The sequence below is a fragment of the Rhagoletis zephyria genome, unplaced genomic scaffold (genome assembly GCF_001687245.7).
Source record: "Rhagoletis zephyria isolate East Lansing unplaced genomic scaffold, Rhagoletis_zephyria_1.1 Rzeph_scaffold_04462, whole genome shotgun sequence".
NCBI lineage: Eukaryota > Metazoa > Arthropoda > Insecta > Diptera > Tephritidae > Rhagoletis > Rhagoletis zephyria.
This window is the reverse complement of record NW_016161545.1, coordinates 27,972-50,513: the sequence shown is the minus strand read 5'-3', so window position 1 is coordinate 50,513 and position 22,542 is coordinate 27,972. Positions and strand designations below refer to the sequence as shown.

General features: G+C 37.6%; 2 protein-coding genes across 2 annotated transcripts in view; both read left to right on the top strand.

Moving 5' to 3' along the window:
• Positions 1-3,449: 3,449 nt before the first annotated feature.
• dlt (codanin-1 like protein dlt) lies at positions 3,450-7,776 on the top strand. Its single transcript, XM_017626150.1, has one exon. It carries the CDS (start codon positions 3,473-3,475, stop codon positions 7,679-7,681), a length of 4,209 nt encoding a protein of 1,402 aa, XP_017481639.1. The 5' UTR covers positions 3,450-3,472; the 3' UTR covers positions 7,682-7,776.
• Positions 7,777-11,580: 3,804 nt separating this feature from the next.
• LOC108370756 (spectrin alpha chain) overlaps positions 11,581-22,542 on the top strand; it is a 37,309-nt gene continuing 26,347 nt past the window's right edge. Inside the window, exons 1-3 of the mRNA XM_017626149.1 lie at positions 11,581-11,656; positions 11,808-11,926; positions 13,330-17,391. Coding sequence (XP_017481638.1) covers positions 13,402-17,391 — 3,990 coding nt within the window. The 5' untranslated portion in view covers positions 11,581-11,656; positions 11,808-11,926; positions 13,330-13,401. The remainder of the gene's footprint in view (positions 11,657-11,807; positions 11,927-13,329; positions 17,392-22,542) is intronic.

The window sequence follows — 22,542 nt, the reverse complement described above, 5'->3', positions numbered from 1 at the left end:
TTTTAGTTAAAGATGCAGTTTTATTTTATTAAATAAGATCTTCCGATTGATGTTATCAGTTTTTGGATATCAAATTTAGTTTCCGAGATACGACTCGGTCAACATTTTGTTGTATGTGACGGAACAATTTCGCATACGACAAAATTTTCTTACAGTTTGATGAAATTGATTATTTGTTCAAATATTGCCTTATGTGACAAATTGTATGTGGTACATACGACAAAATCACACCAATCTCGGGTGTATTAGAATCAATTTTTTGCGTACGAGCAAAAAATAACTTCAAGAATTTCAGCCTTTTGCTTACTTGCTGTGTGCGTGATTTGTAGTAATGCTGGCCAGCATTCAAGGTGAAAATGTAACATACGACAAAATGATTTTATAAAAAAGTGGCTATGAAAAAAAGTGGTATGAGTTACTGAAAATGTGGTTTTATACTTTAAATAGCATTAAATTTTGATAAAAAACGATTGTACAGCTTTTGATAAATTGAGACTGAATCTTTAACATCGATTTCCCAAAACCTGCCGAAAGTAACATACGACAATCTTTTACCCAGGCGACGATATGTAGTTACATCCCAAGCTAATAAAAGCGACGAGGTAAAAAAGAGTGGTTCCACTTAATGACGTATATCTTACGAACCAATTGAGCAATCGTAATACGATATATATGCGGTTTATGGAGAATATTATTTGCTTTCATTTGCCGTAAGTGGAACCACTCTTTTTTTTAAGCTGAATAATGGTAAATTGCAAATATCTCGAAAAGTTATCCATAGAAAAAAAGATTTGCTTGATTTTCGGAATCAGCGAGCAATTCTACACAGAAATTGGGTAGTGGCATCCGGTGAACAAAAAAAAAACAAAGATACAAATTTGTGATCCAGTGTTATTTATTTTACATCTCGGTAGATTCGGTTTAGATATCCGGATAACCAAACGAACATATATTAACCGGATATCCAGAGTTAGGCTTTATTCAAATAAATTGATATTTAGATAATTATTCGAAGAAAATTTTATCCGTAATAGAATTATTCGCAAATTTTTGAAAACTCGATTTATAACAGACTGAGCAACGATTTACTTTTATTTCTATTGCAACTGATTGTCAGTTAGTTTAATTCTGTTTGCTGTTTTATCAAGAATACTACTTGTTTTATTTTCATTAATTATTCGCTTAACGAATAAAATAGTTTATCCGTCATTGGAATAATTTTTCTTTGAATAAAGTTAAATTATTTATTTTTTACGAATAACGAAAATAAAAAATTATTTATTTGTTATTCATCAATCGAATAAATTTTGCCAACTCTATTTCATACGTGTATAAAAAAATTAGTTTTTCAGTGTACTTTTATTCTTTAAAGTAAGTTATTTTAAACGAGAAATCGAAAATTTGTTTTTCAGTGTACTTTTATTCTTTAAATTAAGTTATTTTAAACTAAAAATCGAAAATGTACTTTTCGCCAGACATATGCCAATTGTAGCTTACGTCAAGAACAGTCTTCCGACCCAATTATTTCTAATTGACCTTTGAAATCTGGAAGGTCTTTTAACTTCACTTACATACATACAGTCAATCAATAACGGTCAACTATTTTTAAAATATTTTAATTTTCGCTAATTTTTTCATAAAAATATGTTTAACCTTACAATAAAAGCTCCAAAATGCAGAGTTCCAGACCTTGTATAAAATTAGAGAAAATTCTGCAAATTTCGTACTCAAATATTGCACATTTTATTTACACTGCTTAGAAAAAATTTGAGTATGCAGTTTTTTATTTTTAGCCCATTCAATTTTAGTACAATAAAGTGCAAGTCTGAGGAAGCTAGGACTTACCATTGATTTTTGGCAAATTTTTTTTGTTGGAGGCGTCGCTCATTTTTTCCATATAGAAACATTTTTATTTTATGTATCCTAGCTACCTCAGACTTGCACTTTGTTATACTAAAATTGAACGGGCTAAAAAACCGCTTACTCAACTTCTTCTAAAGAGTGCAAATAAAAATTACAATATTTGAATGGAAATTTGCAGAATTTTGCACAAGGTTTGGAATTATGATTTTTGGAGTTTTTATTGTAGAATTAACCATATTTTTATAAAAAATGAGCGAAAAATTAAATATTTAAAAAATATTTGCCCGTATTGCAAAAAACTCGCTGTGCCCAAAATTTAATGGCAGACCGTATTTGAAATTTTTGTATAGAAAATTTCATGATTTTCGATTCGTACGAAAAAAAGAATAGGCCCTATTATAAATATCAGAATACAGATAAATAAATAACAGCATAATTCAATATTTAAAAAATTTTCATTTATAATTAATTGCTGGACAATTATTTTTCTAGTAAATTCAGACGAAGGTACATATTTGAGAGACTTTGTTCAGACTAGTTTCTCATAGAAATGGTGTTCCTGTAACGGTTGCCCCGTGTGTAGTCAGCACAAAATACTAAATTTTTTAAATTATGATTTACGTGGTCACAAATACAAAAAATGCATTAAATAATCTATTCGGCCCTATTATGGTTATTAACGTCGACGTCGATGTAATTTTTTCATCAAAAAATAGCCGCCGTATGTCCAGTTCCAGCTACGCTGACCACAGTATTGTAAAACCTGTCAGATAAGTAAAAAAAAAGGGAAGAGGAGGAAATAAATAGTTAATTTTTTTATTTTGCCACATAGATTACACGAAATTCGTAGCTCTCTTGATAGCTCTTTCGGAAATAAATTACTAGTTTCGGTTTATTTTCTAAACAGTTCAAACGGGCTCTGAAATTTTGGTATTCCTTCTACACCATCGCTGACATTATATACATACATACATACATACAAAGTATGAAAAAAGTACTCTCCTTAAACGCGATCCAATCGTAAACTTCACAGAGAATTTCTTATCGATGCACTTCTGTCAATGGGGGGGCTTGTGCTTTCATACCGCATTGACTTAAATGAATTTGTCCATCCTTTGAACTTGAAATAATGAAAATATTATTTTAAGGGTGAGTGAAGCAACAACCTCAAAGTAAAATGGTGAGTTGCACATTTCAAAGGTCGATGCTTATTTGTCTTGATGAATATATTAAAGTTAAAGCTGAAGTACTTAGAAGTAGATTTGTTGTAGTTTATTTCTCATTATTTATTAACCAGTAAAAACATTGCACAAGCGTTTAATAGATATAAACGTGTACTAGCTTTTTTAAATTTTCCAATAACTCTGACGACAAGCTGCATAATACCACTTCCATCCTGAAATATCGTCCTCTTTTTTTCTTTGGCATCTTCCATTTCAGATGGTCAATAAAATATTAGGAAATATTTAACGCAATAGATAAAAGCGGTGCAAAATGAACTGTTTTTGAAATCAACAAAATCTCAAAAAACGATAGATGCTAGAGCAACAAACTTATAATGAGTTCCCCGGAAGAAACACTAAAAACCCTGCTACTTGCAGGTGCGGAAATGATAGCTCATTCCTTTGGTGATACCACAGTTCCCATGAGCCATTTCCGTCATTGGTACCTTAAGCACTTCAGTGAATCGAAGAGGGATGGCTCTAGCGACTTGGACAATTTCGCGATATACTTTCTGAATGCAATGCGTCAACAAACTGAACATTATTTGCGATCTAATGAAAATGACCAAACCTTTCAGACATCTATACAAGCGGTTCAATCCGTTGCTGCTGGTTGTGATACCGGCGGCGGAAATGAAAAAAAAAATAGGTGCAATACACCTAGGCGCGCGCAGGATTCCGCGCCGCCCACACCAAATTTCGCCTCTACCCCTGAGCAAAGGCGCAACGCTTCAGCATACTTTGAAAGCAGTTTAGGGGAGGATTTTCCAGGAAATGCTCGAGGTTCAAGAAAAAATTCCTCATTTGCTGTATCTACGCCTACACAATCGTTGGATCGAAGTCGGGGATATAGTTTCAAGAGCGACTCATACACACCCATACGCCGCATACAAAACAGCAGCCGTCGATCGGGAAACAGTTCATCATTGCAGGCACTGACTCCGCATAGTGCTGACAAATCAGTACCAGTACGCAACAACAGCTCCTCTTCAAACTTTTGTCTGGGAGACTTTATCGTCCTGCATCAAAGCAACAGTCGCTCGAATCGGAAGAAGTCATCTCACACACAGGTTCAAAACACTGCCATAGCATCAACCGGGGATTCTACATCGAATAGTAAACCTAAAAAGCGAGTGGTGCCAACAACTATTAGTCATCGAGCCGTCGCAAGTGAAGTCGGCGACTTAAAGCCGTTTGGCTGTAGCAGTTCCTTCAGCAACGAAAATAATATATTAAAACTGACAAATGCGGAAATAGAAGATAAAAATGAATGTAGTATTATGGCTGCCAGAAAGTCGCTGAAATTTAATGCGAACGAAATCAGCAAAGAGTTGGAAATGAATTGTGTTGGCGATGACGAAAAAAATCTGCGGGGAATGATTGAGCGAAAACTACGAGATGTTGCTGCATCCAAAGTGGAAAGTGAGACTGTGGAAGCTCAACTTAGCAAACAATTACCTCCTGTAGAGTTGGACAAAATAAAAAATCGCCCCCACATACAAATTTTGGCAGACATCTATGTGGTTTTAATGGATTTGAATTTCGTCACGAACATCCTCAGCGAAATGGCATTTGTGCTGAATTTGCTGAATGCACAGGAACCAAGGGCGGTAGGTGTCCACCAGATTGGCTCTGTCAAATCAGTGAATGAGTTGTTGGTGGAGGGGGATGGAGAATTGTCAATGGGCATGAGCATGCTGAACAGCGTTACAAGCTGCATTTATTTTGCATTATGTGTTTTGAAGCGTCAACGACACTTATTTGCCCATCTCGATGCCAAGAGTTTGGGAGTTGTCATGCACAATGAGCGTGTTTATAGCCTCGACATGGAATTAAAATCATATCTGGTATCCATTTATGAGCAAAAGCAATCATTACTGCTCGGGAAGTCTCACACGCTGGATATATCCGCTCCAATCGACCGCTCTTTTAAGAGCGTCTACTATCAAGAGGACAAAGACTCGAGGCAGCATTTCGTATCCAACAGTGAGTTTGGTGCCTTTAAGACCCAACGTGATCTTTTTTATAAAGTACTAAAGCTGTGGGAAACCCACCATCTGAACCCCAATTGGAACTTCTCGCAAGAGTTGGCACCGAGGATTCGTGAAATATTTAAGCAGTCGGAGAATCCAATCAACATGGCCCACTTTAGCAAATTGTTTGTTTCACAGCTTTTGATATCAGCCAGTGATGCCGCCTCCCCGGAGGACATTGGCGTAGATGTTGACGCCGAAAAGTTCAGTAAATTAACGCAACGTCTCGTGGCGCCAAGTAATTTTAGCGTCGATTATCAGTTTCCACGAAATCAGGCATTTTTTCGTGATTTCATAATTGAAGCCAAATCTTTGCCGTTTGGTGAACAATTGAGAATGGCTCTCTACTCCCAACTACTCAACTTAAACAATTCCACATTCGAGCAACTGAACGTTTTGAATGACAACAAAGAGGCGGACGAGCTGGAACCACAGGATGACAAAGGCGAAATCAATGAATTCATAGTTCGTCCCGAAGTTCTGGCATCGATGATAATTTTAGCCAAGTTTCTGGGCTTTGTAACTGCATATCCTTATAGCCAAAGCTTGCACGTAGCCAACATGTCCGGCAACATCGAAAAGAAGCAATTAACGCTGCGCAGCCTGTTTCAGCCGCACTTCAGTGTGTCGCAACACCTGCTAGAGGCGATCAAAGGTAAAAAAATACTCATCACATTGCCTTGGTTGATACAATACCTCGTAATGTTGGACAATGTTACACTCCAGTTGGAAGATATCGTGAAAGCCACACATATGCTCTATGCTGTATACACCCAAATTGGGTTCGAATCAGCCGGTACGTATTTGCTGTCGTCTACATCCATATTCATCCTACGTTGCTGCTTGGGATGGCTCTTTGACACGAAGCCTATGATAGCTGAAAACTACTTTAGATATAGAGCTTCGCAAAGACGCACTGAGGACAACAGCAACGAGAAATATTTGCAGTACCGTGAGCTGTCTGCAGGAATATTTCGAATACCAGAAAAAGATTTCCGGCAAGCTAGTGAAACTAATGTTTCATTGTCTATTCAAGTAAGCTATAATACGAGCATGCCACTTAATCCCGTTCTGGAGTCTTTACTTCCCGTTGCGTGCCCATTTCTGGCAGAATTTCGTGTAGCTATTATGCCAAGCAAATATGCAACCACAAAATATGTATCGCGCACAGGAAGATATCGCCACATAACCACGCGTATTGCAGAACCTCAACTTCCAGCAACCAATTCCCCTTCGCACGCTCAGTGCAAAGCGACATCGAATGCCTTAAACTCACAGCAATCTCAGCAAAATAAACTTATTGAGGCATTTCTACATTCCCAGAATGCTTCTATGCGCCGACTTATAGAATTTGTCACCGAAAGAATCTACAAGTCCGTTGTAAAGGACGGCCAGCACAAATTTATATTACCCTCGAAAGCTGATGCAGATAAACGTGTAAATGAGATCACATCGACGGATATCGATGAGGTATTCACTAAGGTAACGGCCATCTATGAAAGTGCTCACGAAGATGCACGTCAAAAGTGGGAAACCAACTTGCCAAAAGTGGTAGATGAACGAATTGCGACCGCTCTTCACGCGCTACTCCCCGAGCAGACAACATTTGTGGTAGAAAAAACATATTCTCAGCTAATTCGGCAGAAGGCGATGAAACGAATTCAACACTGGTTTCAAGACAATCTACAACGAAGTAACCTCTACTGCGGCGATCTCAACGAAATCGCTCAAAAAATCAGCAAAGCAAACAAAAAGGAGCAACAGGTGTCATCGTTATCGGAATTGAAAATTGTTCAGCTTGAACCCAGCGTGTCCGATTTACTTGACGAACTGCAGTACTGGCTACATTGCACTTCAATTCGCACCGACCTTTTGGTGACGGCAGAACCTGATGCCATAACTTCTTTCCTGCGGCGTATACCCGAGGCATTTGCGAATACATTGCCTATAATTTTTTATCGTCTTATTGGCGCGGGTCTAGTGCAAATTACTCAGCACTTAATCATTTACAAGCCGGAGTGGCTTACAGCGGAATTGATGAGTTCTGTTTGCACAGTTTGGTCGCATCCGAATTTTCAATTTGTCGTAAGCACTGTTGAACGAAGCAAAAGAAACCTTAATCAAATTACTGCGCAAATCGACAACAAAGGCAGTGATGACGACAGCAATAGCAATAGTTCCAGTTTAGCTGTCCAGAGAACGCCTAGCATTTATGATGGACTGATCACAGTGGCATTCATCGAAGCTTTGGGGGAAAATGGTGTGCCTTTTGGAAAACTAAAAGATTTGCTGGTTTATATGATTAAGAAGAGCGTACTTACTATAGACAATGTAAATGTGTTATTTGTGCCGATTTTCAAGGAGAATTGGCCCGCTGCTGTGCTAAACGAAATCTCAAAAACACTACAATGTGTTGCCGACGAGACCGGCCAAGTTCGGAGAACGAAGAGTGCAGCTGCGACTAACAACGACGACAGTAGTGATGACGAAGCCAAATCTCACTTATTCATGGAAGTATTGGCCGACCTTTCAAGAGATGTTGACAATTTCAGTTTTTATTAAAGTTGCTTGCCTAGTTAAGTTTTATTAGATAAAGTTGTTTGATTTTAATTGATGACATAATAAATGGATAATAATGCCGCTTTTATAAGCTAGAAGGTTTCGTGTTTAATATAAAACAAGTAAGAAAGTCTAAGTTCGGGCGGAGCCGAACATTAAATACCCGGCGCAAGTATTAAATATATGTTTTTTCACCTTTCCGAAACCTGCCGCTAGATGGTAAGCCGGGGTGTATCAATTTTGAGTAAATTAGCGTCCTTAAATTTCGAAATATTACAGTTTCAAGCATTTCTGAAATTTACTGTTATATGAAAAGCGGCCGTAATTTTAGTCCGATTTCAATAATTTTCAACGTTTTGCTTTTATGTGGCAAGCACAATAAAAATACCGAGTTTGATACAAATTGGTAGAACGGTTACCGATATACATATATGTGATCATAAGTGGGCGGTGCCACGCCCATTTTCCAAAATTTTACCATAAACGTATTTCTGGTAAAGAATTGTTGCAAGCATCAATTTTGAATAAATTAGCTTTAATATTTACTGATTTATCGAAGATTTCGTATTTCTCTAAATTACCCTGTGGACTGTGGGCGTGGTTATTGTCCGATTTTAAAAATTTTCGGCTGTACCAAGGCCAACAACTGTGCGAAGTTTGGATGAAATCGGTGCAGCGGTTGCCAAGATATACACATGTAACCATAAGTGGGCGTGGCTACGCCCATTTTCCAAAAATTTATAATATTCTTATTTTTCGTCTAAAAATTATTGTAAATATCAATTTTGAGTGAATTATCTTCAGTAGTTACTAAAATATCGCAGTTTTCGTATTTCTGGAAATTACCGTTATATGGGAAGTGAGCGTGGTTACAGTCCGATTCGCCCATTTTCAATACCAACCTACCTTGGATTAACGGAAACCTACATACAAAATTTTGTTGAGATATCTCAATTTTTGCTCGAGTTATCGTGTACACGGACTTACGGACAGACGGACGGACAGACAGACATGGCTTAATCGATTTTTCTATTCATTCTGAGCATTTATGTATACATTTGTCTATATCTATCTCGATTCGTTTCGGCTGTTACAAACAACCGTTATGTGAACAAAATTAATATACCCTTGTGCACAAGTGCGCTCGGGTATAAATATTCAGGCAGGTTCTGCAATTCGCTTCCCAGTGAATTTCAACCACTGCCAATTTGAATTCAAAGCGGATTTTATTGAAATTCACTCGGAAGTGAAGTGAAGTGCAGAACCTGCCTGATTGTATATGTACCAGATTTTGTATTTACATTTAAGGCTCATAAGGTTGAAAAATGGAAAATTAAACAAATGATCGCGTATAATTTCTTAATACAATGTAAATAATTCATGACATCCGCGTCTGTCGTTGTCAAGTGGTTAGAGGTGCATACCGGCACTCGGCAAGATCCTGGTTCGATTCCTAATCCGAAGAGAGGAGATTTCAACGTGAACGGACGTGTATTGTATTGATCTGCAATAATTTGAGATATTTTAAACTCTCATACATGTTTAAATTCGGCTGATGGTTTTACGAGACAGTGACTCCATACCAGAAAATAAATAAGTGAAAAAGATTAATTTCAAAAGAGTTGAACTATAAATTATAATTTTTCTATTTTAACTTTCTTTTGCACGAAATAAATGAAACGGCGAAGGATGATTTAATAAAGAGGGTACAACACTTGTGAGTAGGTATCTACTTTGAGAAATTAGCTGAAGGTTTGTCTAAGCACGGAGAGGAGATAGGTAATACAATGGACCAGTTGTTATTAGGGCAAACGACAGTTCAGAGAAGGGACAAATTAAAACTACGCTACAAAATAGATTCGATTCTCAAGTTTATGAAATCAAGGAATCTAAAGTTATCAACCCAAAAATTAAATTAAATTAAGAGTCACCAATATGAGTGAAAAATACATTGATGTTGAAATAGTTGCTAAAATAAAATCCCAAAACGAATTCTTTATAAAGGCTATTTTAAAATTTATGAAAGTTTTAAAACAAAAGAGAAATAACAGCTCAGTATGCGCCTTTGGCTCAATTATCGAAATCGAACATGAGAAATGCTAAAACGTGAGAAGATTAACACCGGGTGGCATAAGTTTGGCGCTTTTAGTCTTTTCAAAATTATCTAGCACTTTTTAGCTCCAGAAAGTTTTTCTTTTTTAAAACAAAACGTTTTTAAGACTCGATATTTCTTTCGTTTTTTTCTTTTTATCTATTTTATTTTTTTCTATTTTATCAAAACAAAGTTGTTGCAAGCTGCACGCAGCAATTTAAATTCATTAAATTTGAAAACTCACAACTGCCTCCACCGCGATTTGAATTCGGGACCAACGATGCTTGAGTTGGAGGTCGTCTCGCTGAACTACTTTCGTATTGTACGAGTAGTGACCATTCGCACATTTACACCGCAAGTTTCAACTGTCCCGCTCTGCATCCATTTTGCACTAGTTCAGAGATTGTTCTGATATATGTAGCTCGGAACTAGCGCTTTGTCAGACTGTCTCTAAATTTTACTGCAGGAGATATATGTACATGTACTATGTATGCAAGAATGATAGAATACAAGATTGCGCCGATTGCAGCAGAATTCGTGAGAGTAATTTTGGCATGACGTCACCGTAGAGTTGACAACTGAGAGTGGCAAATAAAACTGCTGTCTAGTGATGTGCTGAATTGTCGGTACCCAATGCTTAAAAAAGGTTTCGGTACCTAATACTTCCTTATCGGTACCCGATACTGATATTTTACATTAAACCTTCGCCATTATATGCATTTCAAGTTTAGAAAAAACTTTCATTACTAATTTATATGATATCAGCTAAAATACTTGAACTTATCGCAACAGAGAAATATTATTTTATCAGTTTTAACCCTAGTCGATCCAAGGTTCAAGAAAAATCTTTTGACGGATGAAGAAGCCTTTCAGGGAGGGGAGATTCTGTAACCAGTTAGCGACAAGTTTCGGATCGATATCGCTTTTGTTGACGTAAAAATATTTCATATCATACCTCAACAAAACCGATACCGATTCGAAAATTGTCGCTAACTGGTTACAGAATCTGCATACAAAAATGATATCGTCCGATTCAGCTGTAACAAAAATGCTTCAAACAAGTAAGAGTTTATCTATATTATGAACCGTTTTTTCCATATTTTTAGCCTATTTGCGCTTTTATTCGAAACCTAAATGTTTCGGTACCGAGTATCGAGAGTATTGGATACTTAAAAGTATTGACTCAGCACATCACTACTGCTGTCATCTCGACTGTGACGGCAGCAAAACAGCTGATTCTGTCAAATTCATTGAGAGCCGATTAGCGGTATTGCCATCGGCGCCACCTTCTGTATTCTCTCCACCGTGATATAAATCCAGATTTCAAACTTTGTGCAAAAATTATGAAAAATCTGCAAATTATCAACTTTTTATTCAGATTTTTTAGAATTTTTTTGAGTATGCAGTTTAATACCCATTAAATTGTAGTGTAATAATGTACAAGTCTTAAGTTGCTAAAGAATCGCGTTGATTTTCAATAATTTTTTTCTGACTGCATTACAAATTTTTTTCCATACAAAATAAATTCGACAATTTTTTTTTTATGGAAAAAAAGTTGAAAATCTAGCACAAAGTTTGAAATCTGGATTTATGTGGTGTTTGTTATATAATGAGCTAGACTTTTATGGAAAAATAATAAACATTAAATAAACAAAAGAAAAATAGCCAAAAATCGATCAAAATATTGCTGGCTTAATTAGCTGATCACAAGTGTATGTGCTGCGGTCGCTTAAACCATTAACGGGTTAAGTGGGGCAATTCGATATCAACTACTCACTGTTAATACATGCGTGTGCGAGTTGAACGCAGTCACGAAATGCTAGTGTGCCAGTTGTGTGTAGCGAGCGAAGTGAACAACATTTCAGAACCGAGTGATTTTTTTTAAGGTCTGACTCATTCTTGTTGTTTGTTTGTTGTTATTGCAAAATTTAGTTACCCGTTTGTGAATGTATGAAATTGTAGGGCTATTATGTAACAACGACTTTGTATTCGGGAAGAAGAAAACTTTAATTCTTTATTTTATTCCATTTGTTGCAGGCGCAGACGGAAAAGACGGAAAAACTTTTGACAAGCCAGGTGGTGGCTATCAGCTTAATCACTAACACACTGAGCAGTATTAATTCAATTAAATAATAATAGCAAACCGCAACAAAAAGGTAAATACTTTCATATGTATGTATGTATGTATAAACGATCTGGTGAGGTCATCAATCTACATACATATGTGGAATCCAAGTAGACTATGTGTGTATACAAATTGAGAAGAGTTGGTCATTTGTAATTTGGCCTTGAGAATGTTTGAGGAGTGGCCTCGTCCAGAAAATGGTTTAAATACAATATTACATTTATATATTACAACTTTATTGGTTTAACTTTGTCTACAAAAACCAATATGTAAATATGTAAATAATAGTGATTTAGAAACTCCAGACTCTTTTGTGAATAAGTTCGCGTAATATGACAACTTTAGGATTTAATAATGGTGTTCATTTGAAAAAGTTTGCTAAGACCATGATAAAAATATAGTAAGGCTCTATCCAGAATTGCAGCGGACGAATGTAAAGCGAGCGGTGCCACCCCCATTTTCCTAAAATTTCTTGAAAACCCATTTCTTTGCTAAAGAGCGATTGTATATGTATATCAATTTTGAATAAATATTGATGAATTCCTTAGTCACTCTTCGCAAATAGTCTGAAAGTCCGGTACATAGACAATATATAAATTCAAGGCCATATTTAAGAAAAGTCGCCTAATTTCGACAATTTTTATGCGATTGCAATAACTGAGCTATCAGGTTATTTAAAAATAGATTTAACTTTAGTTAGTTCTACATATTTTGAAATTGTTGAAATTATCGATGGTCAAAATTTAAAAAATTAAGAAAAATATGGGTTTTTTTTACCCGATACAAAATCCCAACAAGCCAAGTCCGACAATAGATTATTATATACCATTTTAAAGACCTATATGTATATCCTCTTCTCAGATCATATTCGACCTTTGAATTCGAATCAAAAATAGCCATTCAAAAACTCATAAATCTACAAAATCCTATTTTCTGACCTAAACCGACAGGTCGCGACCTCTAAATGACCTTTAAAAAATCTATAAAAATAGGAAATAATATTTATCATAAAAACAAATGAAATTAGAGGATAGGGTCCTTAAATTTCCAAAAAAAATATTTTCGATGGGCATCCTATTGTATATAGGGTATTCAAAAGACGTCTTAAGCGTCATATCTAATGTCTTAAAATCGTAAACTTTTGCAACGATAAATATCGGTAAACATTTTTTTAGGCGGTTTGTAACTACACATGTTTTTAAACTGAGCGAATTAGCTCTTCTTATACGCTGTGAAATGGTCAAAAATCACTTTAACCGTTATTTTACATAAAAAAAAATTGTACAACTTAAATTATTTTCTGGCCGTAGCCGCTCTCCAAACGCTCTATAGGCCAAATGACGGCGACCTTTTGTCAGTGTATGTATATTTCGCCTTGTATATTTCTTTGAATTTTGCATTCTTACAACGGAATTATTATCTTTTTTTTTGTAGAAATCTTACAAAATCGAAAAATTTTTATTTAAACGTATTACATAGCAACGACCGAAACGAGCATACGAAAAAATGGAGAATTTCACGCCCAAGGAGGTGAAAATTCTGGAAACAGTCGAGGACATTCAAGAGCGTCGAGAACAGGTGCTTACGCGGTATAATGAATTTAAGATGGAGACCCGCCAGAAGCGCGAGAAACTAGAAGATTCACGACGCTTTCAATACTTCAAGCGAGATGCGGACGAGCTAGAATCTTGGATTCATGAAAAGTTACAGGCCGCAAGCGAGGAGAGCTATCGCGATCCCACAAACTTGCAAGCGAAAATTCAAAAGCATCAAGCCTTCGAAGCGGAGGTCTCAGCTCATAGCAATGCTATTGTCTCACTTGACAACACAGGTCAAGAGATGATCAATCAACAGCATTTTGCTTCCGAAACGATTTTACGTCGATTGGATGAATTACACCGTTTGTGGGAGTTGCTGTTGAGTCGTCTAGCGGAGAAGGGCCAAAAATTGCAGCAAGCATTGGTTTTGGTGCAGTTTTTGCGACAATGTGAAGAAGTCATGTTTTGGATCAAGGACAAGGAGGCTTTCGTTACAGCCGATGAATTCGGCCAAGATTTGGAGCATGTGGAGGTTTTACAGCGTAAGTTTGACGAATTCCAAAAGGATATGGCTTCGCAGGAGTATCGTGTCATCGAAGTGAACCAGTTGGCCGACAAGCTGGTTCAAGACGGCCACCCAGAACGCGAAACAATAACCAAACGCAAGGAGGAATTGAACGAGGCTTGGCAGCGCCTCAAGCAGTTGGCAATTGTGCGCCAAGAAAAATTATTTGGTGCGCATGAAATTCAAAGATTCAATCGCGACGCCGATGAGACCGTTGCTTGGATCGCCGAAAAAGATGTTGTACTATCATCGGACGATTACGGCCGTGACTTGGCCAGTGTACAAGCTTTGCAGCGCAAACACGAGGGCGTGGAACGCGATCTAGCTGCCCTCGAGGATAAAGTATCCACCTTGGGCGCGGAGGCATTACGTCTTTGTTCAATTCATGCCGACCATAGCGACCAAATACGCGACAAGCAGGCAGAAATTGCCAACTACTGGCAAAGCTTAACGGCGAAGGCTCGCGAGCGTAAGCAGAAGCTGGATGAGTCGTACTTTTTGCACCGTTTTCTGGCTGACTTCCGCGACTTAGTGTCATGGATAAATGGCATGAAGGCCATAATTTCCGCCGATGAGTTGGCCAAGGATGTAGCTGGAGCCGAGGCACTTTTGGAACGTCACCAGGAGCATAAGGGTGAGATCGATGCTCGCGAGGACAGCTTTAAATTGACTACCGAGTCGGGCCGCAAACTATTAGAGCGTGAACATTACGCTGCAGCTGAGATTCAAGAAAAATTGGCTGCATTAGAAAATGACAAAAGTTCATTGTTGTCTTTATGGGAAGATCGTCGCATCCTGTATGAGCAGTGTATGGATTTGCAGCTATTTTATCGCGATACCGAACAAGCAGACACATGGATGGCTAAGCAAGAGGCTTTTCTTGCCAATGAAGATCTTGGCGATTCCTTAGACTCTGTTGAGGCTTTGATAAAAAAGCACGAGGACTTTGAGAAGAGTCTCGCTGCGCAGGAAGAGAAAATCAAGGCACTTGATATATTCGCCACTAAGCTAATCGACGGTCAGCACTATGCTGCCGACGATGTGGCACAACGTCGTCAAATGCTGCTCGCACGACGGTCGGCGTTGCAAGAAAAGTCCGCACGGCGGCGACAGCTGTTGGAAGATTCCAATCGTTATCAGCAGTTTGAACGCGACTGCGACGAGACCAAAGGTTGGATCAGTGAGAAACTGAAATTTGCTACCGATGACAGCTATTTGGACCCAACCAATTTGAATGGCAAAATGCAGAAACATCAAAACTTCGAACATGAACTCAACGCTAACAAATCCCGTATTGAGGACATCACAACAGTAGGTACTGAGCTGATCGAAAAGAAACATTACGCATCTGACCAGATTAACACACGCATGCAGGAGATTGTTGTATTATGGGAGACATTGGTGCAGGCTTCCGATAAAAAGGGCTGCAAACTACACGAGGCTTGTCAACAGCAACAATTCAATCGCACCATTGAAGACATAGAGCTGTGGCTAAGCGAAATCGAGGGCCAGCTGTTGTCCGAAGACCATGGCAAGGATTTGACATCGGTGCAAAATTTACAGAAAAAGCATGCACTGCTCGAGGCGGACGTCATGGCCCATCAGGACCGCATCGAGAGCATCAAAGTGGCTGCGAATAAATTCATCGAGTCTGGTCACTTTGATGCAGACAACATTCGGCACAAGGAAGCCAATTTGTCTGAGCGTTACGCTGCACTAGCTGCCCCGATGGCCGAGCGGAAGCAGCATTTATTGGATTCACTACAGGTACAGCAACTATTCCGCGACTTAGAAGACGAGGCGGCTTGGATACGCGAGAAAGAGCCCATCGCTGCTTCGACCAATCGCGGTAGGGACTTAATTGGCGTGCAAAACCTTATTAAAAAACATCAGGCTGTTTTGGCTGAGATCAACAATCACGAGCCCCGCTTACTTAATGTCATCAGTTCAGGTGAGAATATGCTGAAGGAGCAGCCATTTGCTAGCGATGATATTCGCCAGCGCTTGGATGCATTGCAGGAACAGTGGAATACACTAAAGGACAAGTCAAATCAACGCAAACAAGATCTTGAAGACTCTCTCCAAGCACATCAGTATTTTGCTGACGCCAACGAGGCCGAGTCGTGGATGCGTGAGAAGGAACCAATAGCTACCAGCAACGATTACGGCAAGGACGAAGACTCTGCCGAGGCATTACTGAAAAAGCACGAAGCACTAGTTTCTGATTTGGAAGCCTTCGGTAATACCATACAGGCATTGCAAGAACAAGCTAGAAACTGTCGGCAACAAGAAACGCCTGTCGTCGACATAACTGGCAAGGAATGTGTTGTGGCCCTTTACGACTATACTGAAAAATCACCACGTGAGGTTTCAATGAAGAAGGGTGATGTGCTGACGCTTCTCAACTCGAATAACAAAGACTGGTGGAAGGTTGAGGTGAACGATCGCCAAGGATTTGTGCCAGCTGCCTACATCAAAAAGATTGAAGCTGGTCTAAGTGCTAGTCAGCAGAATCTTGTGGATAATCACTCTATTGCTAAACGCCAGAATCAAATCAATTCCCAATACGATAATTTGCTAGCGCTGGCACGCGAACGTCAAAACAAATTGAACGAGACGGTAAAGGCATACGTCCTCGTTCGAGAAGCAGCCGATTTGGCCCACTGGATTAAGGACAAAGAAAATCACGCCCAAATCGCTGATGTTGTGGGTGAAGACCTTGAAGAAGTTGAAGTATTACAAAAGAAGTTCGATGATTTCAACGACGACTTGAAGGCCAACGAAGTGCGCTTAGCAAACATGAATGAAATCGCCGTTCAACTGACTTCTCTAGGCCAAACAGAGGCTGCCTTGAAGATCCAATCCCAAATGCAAGACTTGAATGACAAATGGAACAACCTGCAGCAGCTGACCGCCGAAAAGGCGAGCCAACTTGGATCTGCGCACGAAGTGCAGCGCTTCCATCGAGACATCGACGAAACGAAGGACTGGATCGCTGAAAAGGAGAATGCTCTAAACAATAATGACTTGGGCAAGGATTTGCGCAGCGTTCAAACTTTGCAGCGCAAACACGAGGGTGTTGAACGCGACCTGGCTGCATTGCGGGACAAAATACGGCAATTGGATGAAACTGCCAATCGCTTAATGCAATCACATCCTGACACCGCTGAGCAAACTTACGCCAAACAAAAGGAGATCAATGAGATGTGGGATCAAATTATTACGAAAGCAACTGCACGTAAAGAAAAACTTTTGGACTCATACGATTTGCAGCGATTCCTCAGCGACTATAGGGACCTACTTGCTTGGATCAACTCGATGATGAGCCTAGTCACGTCCGATGAACTGGCAAATGATGTCACTGGGGCTGAAGCGCTTATTGAGCGTCATCAGGTAAGTGGATCATTTTGGGTTTATAAATAAAACTAGCGAATACCCGCTGGCTTCGTGAAGCCCTACAAATAAATATAACTCTACACGTCCATTTTGTTTAAATGTATGGCTGACTTCCAAAACGTCAATTGCTTTGCATACGTACAAAGTATAAGGTTCCATAACGCCGAACTACAAAATATTGACAATGTAAACCGTTCCAAAACGCAGCCGAAAAGTTATCGAAACGCATCGCTCGAGCAATCAGCGCATCAGAAACAAAGTTGATGCTAATAGCTCTGATCCAGTACTCCATGAACTTACAGGTTTTTACACGAACTTACAGGAAGTTACAGGAAAAATGATCCCGTACTCCAAAATCCTGTAAATGAGAGCGATTTTTGGAGAGTTTACCCGAACTTTTTCTCCTGGTAAAATCGTGAAAAGTGTCAAGTGAACACTGGTTGACGTTTTTACAGGAAAAATGCTTTTTTTGTTCCCGTACTTTTTGTTGTTACTCACTTTTTACTCTCACTTCAGAGAGTAATTTTGCTGTTTGACATTTTTACAGGATTTTGCACGAAAAGTATTGGATCAGTGCAAGTGTGTCGCAACTATGCATATACAAACAGTTTGAATGNCACTTTTTACTCTCACTTCAGAGAGTAATTTTGCTGTTTGACATTTTTACAGGATTTTGCACGAAAAGTATTGGATCAGTGCTAATGTGTCGCAACTACATATGCATATACAAACAGTTTGAATACCGCAGTATAACAGTTTCCAAACATTGTATTGATACGTTTTGGAAGTCAGCCTATCATTTACCACCCGCTAACCGACGTCCATTTCAACTCTTTTTCCGTAAAATATGTTTTCTGGCGATATTTGTAGTAAATCAAAATGTGTCAAATACATATATTTCGACTACAATGCTATTATCGAGTCTATTTCTTAGTCCCCCAGTAGCCCATAATATGTTTGACTCCAGCGCTACGCGGCTAATGCATTTTTGTAGAAATTGCTGTTCCAACTTCGTCAAAATACATAATTCATAATTAATAAAGTATAGTTAGCTTTGAGATNTATTTCTTAGTCCCCCAGTAGCCCATAATATGTTTGACTCCAGCGCTACGCGGCTAATGCATTTTTGTAGAAATTGCTGTTCCAACTTCGTCAAAATACATAATTCATAATTAATAAAGTATAGCTAGCTTTGAGTTTTTTTGAAATTACCGTTACGTGAAACCGGCTGCTGTGCAAGTTCATAATCAATAATTAAAGGTTTGCTCATAGAATTCAATCACACTTCCTAAAATGGTAGCTAAATTCCACATACAGGTATGGATAAAATAGTGCATGGTAGTATTTTAAAACAAACGCCAATTTGATTTAATCATTTCATTTAAACCAGCATATTTACATCGAATATAACGCCTGATTGTTATTAAAAATAAATATTTATATATATATATACCAAAGTTGCGTAAGTCCGACGGCGCATAAGTCAAGAATGGATGGTCCACTTTGAGCCATTTTTTTTTTTTGTATTTGTTTGTCAGTTGTTGGATAAAAAAAGCTATTTGTTTGTGGAAAAATTATGGAATTTTGATTTCAAAAAAAAAAAAACAAAAACATTTGAATCTTACGTTTCTTTCGCGGTTATTGCTCGATTGCTTCGAATATGGTAATTCGAATTCTTTGATGTTGCACTTTTATTGTTCTTATTGTACACAGTCGCGATTGGCGATTCGTGCCGGACGAACTCGGGAAGAATAAAAAGAACACGCAGCTACTGAATGATTGAGACGTGATCTACGTCGTCAAATGAGAAGTGGCGTAAGTGTTACAGTCTCATTCGGAGACACCAGGATTGTGTTTTGTAGGTCATTACCTAAATACCTTCGTTGACAGAATAAATACATAGGCCTCCAGAATGTCGACAAAAACAACTATTCGGCATTTAGGGGAATTTCGTCTCATTAGCCTACGTTGAATTTCTGTAGGCCAACGATTCTCACCAATTTTGTCTGGTTGTTGTCGCCAATGAATGCAGAACAAACATTTGTTCAAATTTATAAAGTACAAATTTCACTACTAAAAATTTGAAAATATTCTTAAAACTTCCAAAGAATTTGTAAAAGAAATATCACTGTTTTTGGGAGTAGGGTGGGAGTGTCCTTGATAAAATTAGAGCGAGAGAAAGTTTTTCTTACAAAACCTTTAATTATTGGATCATGGTGCCTTGCTAAGGGGACCGATTTTGTCAAGAGGGAGCGAGAAAACTGTTTTTTGAGCAATCCTTTTATTGGGCCGTATGAATAAAAATAATCAATTGGTTTTTCTTAAAATTTCAGACCTTTTACTCGATTTATTCAAACAAAAGTGAAGTAACAGGTATGAAATTTTAAGAAAAAGCAATTGCTCAGTTTTTATTCATACGGCCCATTATTGAGTAATGGTGCAAGTTACCTTATCTCGTGTTTGCTTTCGTTTTGAATAAAATCGTGTCTATGTAACTTGCCGCTAACCAGTAAACTGCATAGGGTTCTGTCAATAAATATTGGGCTTCGAAATTGGGGTAGTTTGGAATTTTCATTGATTATTCATGATTCAATAATAAACGGTCTTCTCCCTCCCTCTTGACAAAATCGGCTCCCTTAAGGTGTTCTTACACGATATGTATTTGCATGTGTACATGCCCCTTTTTACATATGGATACCTATTATGAGTTGCATTCGATTTTCGACTGTGGTCGAAAGTGCTGAGCGAACGAATTTTCATTTGGTATTATGGCGCTCATTCGATGAAGAATAGCGCTATTGTGAATTTCGCTCGTTTAGGTTGTTCACAATAGTATATTTTTCACCGCTGAGAAGCTTTGTTTAGGTGACGGATTTTTGCCCTTTTTTGCGTATAAGTATGAATTTCTTATGAAATAAAACGCAGGAGACCGTTGGCAACAAAATTTCAAAATATCATCGCAAGTTTTTGTAAATTGCGTTTGTTATATTAGAAACCCGAAAAAGTAGTCTCAAAAAAAAAAATTATCAAAAATTAACGCGATTTTTTAGCCGTTTAAAACTTGCTCTTCATTAGACTAAAATTGTGTGGGCTATGAAAACTGCATACCCAAATATTTTCTAAAAAAAATCAGAAAAAGTTCAAATTTTGATGAAAATTTGTTGAATTTTCCAAAATTTTTTATAAAGTTTGAAACTGTGATTTACACGGTTTTGGTTAAAGCTTAGACGACATTTTTATATAAAAATAACAAAAAAAAAATTTTGCCTTAAAAATTTTACGACCATTAAAAAAAAAACAACACAAGGTCATTTGTCTGAGTCACTGTTTGTATGTACAGCAAGCAACAAAACGATAACACTTCAACATTTTGAACAGTTTTGTCTATTTATCTTTTGTTCGTTTAATGTTCATTAATGTTCTTTCTGTGTCGCCGCGGGATTTTTATGTAGAAGATTTTAACAGACATATATACATACATACACTCATGGACAAAAAAATAGGAGTGCGACATTTTGACCAGTTCTTTCAATGTTCATTAATTTTTATATAACAAAGGCCATATACACCCGAATTTCAAATTTTGCCCAAAAATTGGAAAAGCTCATCAAAGTCTCACCCAAATTTAAAACTTTTTAATCAGAATTAAAAAAAAAAATGTTTGGTAAGAAGTGTTTTAGCCCAAAAAATGTTAGCAGAATAAAGGGCAAGGGCAAGGGCTTAAAATGCCCCTTTATATATATATTTTCTTTTGCTGACGGTGTTGTGCATTTTCTTCCATAAAAACATTCGGGCATACTTTATATGGCAGAAATACGCAGAAAAAAATTGTGAAAACGCTTGAACGCTTGGTAAATGCAAGCAGGTTGAAGCCATTTAAATGTAAATATGTTATCAATGACAAAAGTTAATCGCTAAGCGCTTTCGCATAATGACCAGCAGCAGTTTTTTCTGACTTAATACATCTCAACATCTCAGCATTGTTATTTAACAAGCGAATAAACACAGAATAGAAGAGCGAATATTTGAACACAGTTAAGGAAATAATTTTTACCCTTCTCTATTATAACCCAGCATATAATATCTAAAAATAAAAATAAAATAGTATAATAGTTGAGTTACACTGGAAAAATAAAATGGATCACATGGAACTTGTTTATACACTTAAAGGTCTATTCTGTACTGGTAACAAAAATTTGGCCATTGGTAAATAAATTTTAAGGCAAACTTTAAACCATTTCCGCATTTTGTACACTCTTATAAGAGGGTTTTCTCATTTCCAGGACAAGGGTTTCATACAACAGCTGATTCTTTAGGAATCGCAGCTGAAAACCTGAGAAAACAGTGACAACATTTCCAAGGAAAGCCTAGATTGGCAGCCCGTCTGCAGTTTTGACAAAAAAACAGCTCATTTGTGACATCGGGCACATTCAATAGTGGTTACATGTGAAGTAATGCTTGCAGCAGAGATAACTTCCATTCCTATACATGAAGTATCCACTTTGTTGTGGCTTGACCTCGCTTCAGTCATTACTTCGCATCAGACTTAGAATGGCTTTAAAGAATAATGTAAATTTGGTCCCAAAAAAGTCAATCCACCAAACTGTTCTAAATTAAAGTCAAATGAGAGAAAATGGACTCTCGTTGAAAGCGACATGAAGGTCCCGAAATATGTGACCAAAGACCTTAAAGTGTTTAAAGGAAAGTGGGCTTAGCAGCTGTGAGGGGTGTTAGACATTACAAGAAAAACGCTAATTGGCGGGGTTACGGAAAAACTAAAACTTCCTATTAAAAAAAAATATAGCTCTTGTTTCTTTACCACTTTATGTGAAGTGGTGGTTAATTCTAAATAAAAAATGCTTTTGTTGAACTAAACTGCTTCAAAACATATCATAAATTTTTGTAGCGCAGTCCTTATATGTATGTACATTAGACTGCATCACTAAAAAAAGTTGCGGAATTTTCCGCAGGGATTACAAAATCTATTATATTTTAAGACGCCCACCAAAATATTTCGGAAAAATATTAAGATTTAAGCGAGCTGGACCGATTTGAAAATACCTCCAAAAATGGAGTTTTTTATGAATAAAAACAGTTTCTTAAAGAACTTTTTGGAAAAAGTCCCCTCAGATGACAAAACCGATTAGG

What these genes read in the sequence shown, in the direction of transcription:
- dlt (XM_017626150.1), top strand. Translation starts at nt 3,473, where the DNA reads ATGATAGCTCATTCCTTTGGTGATACCACAGTTCCCATGAGCCATTTC.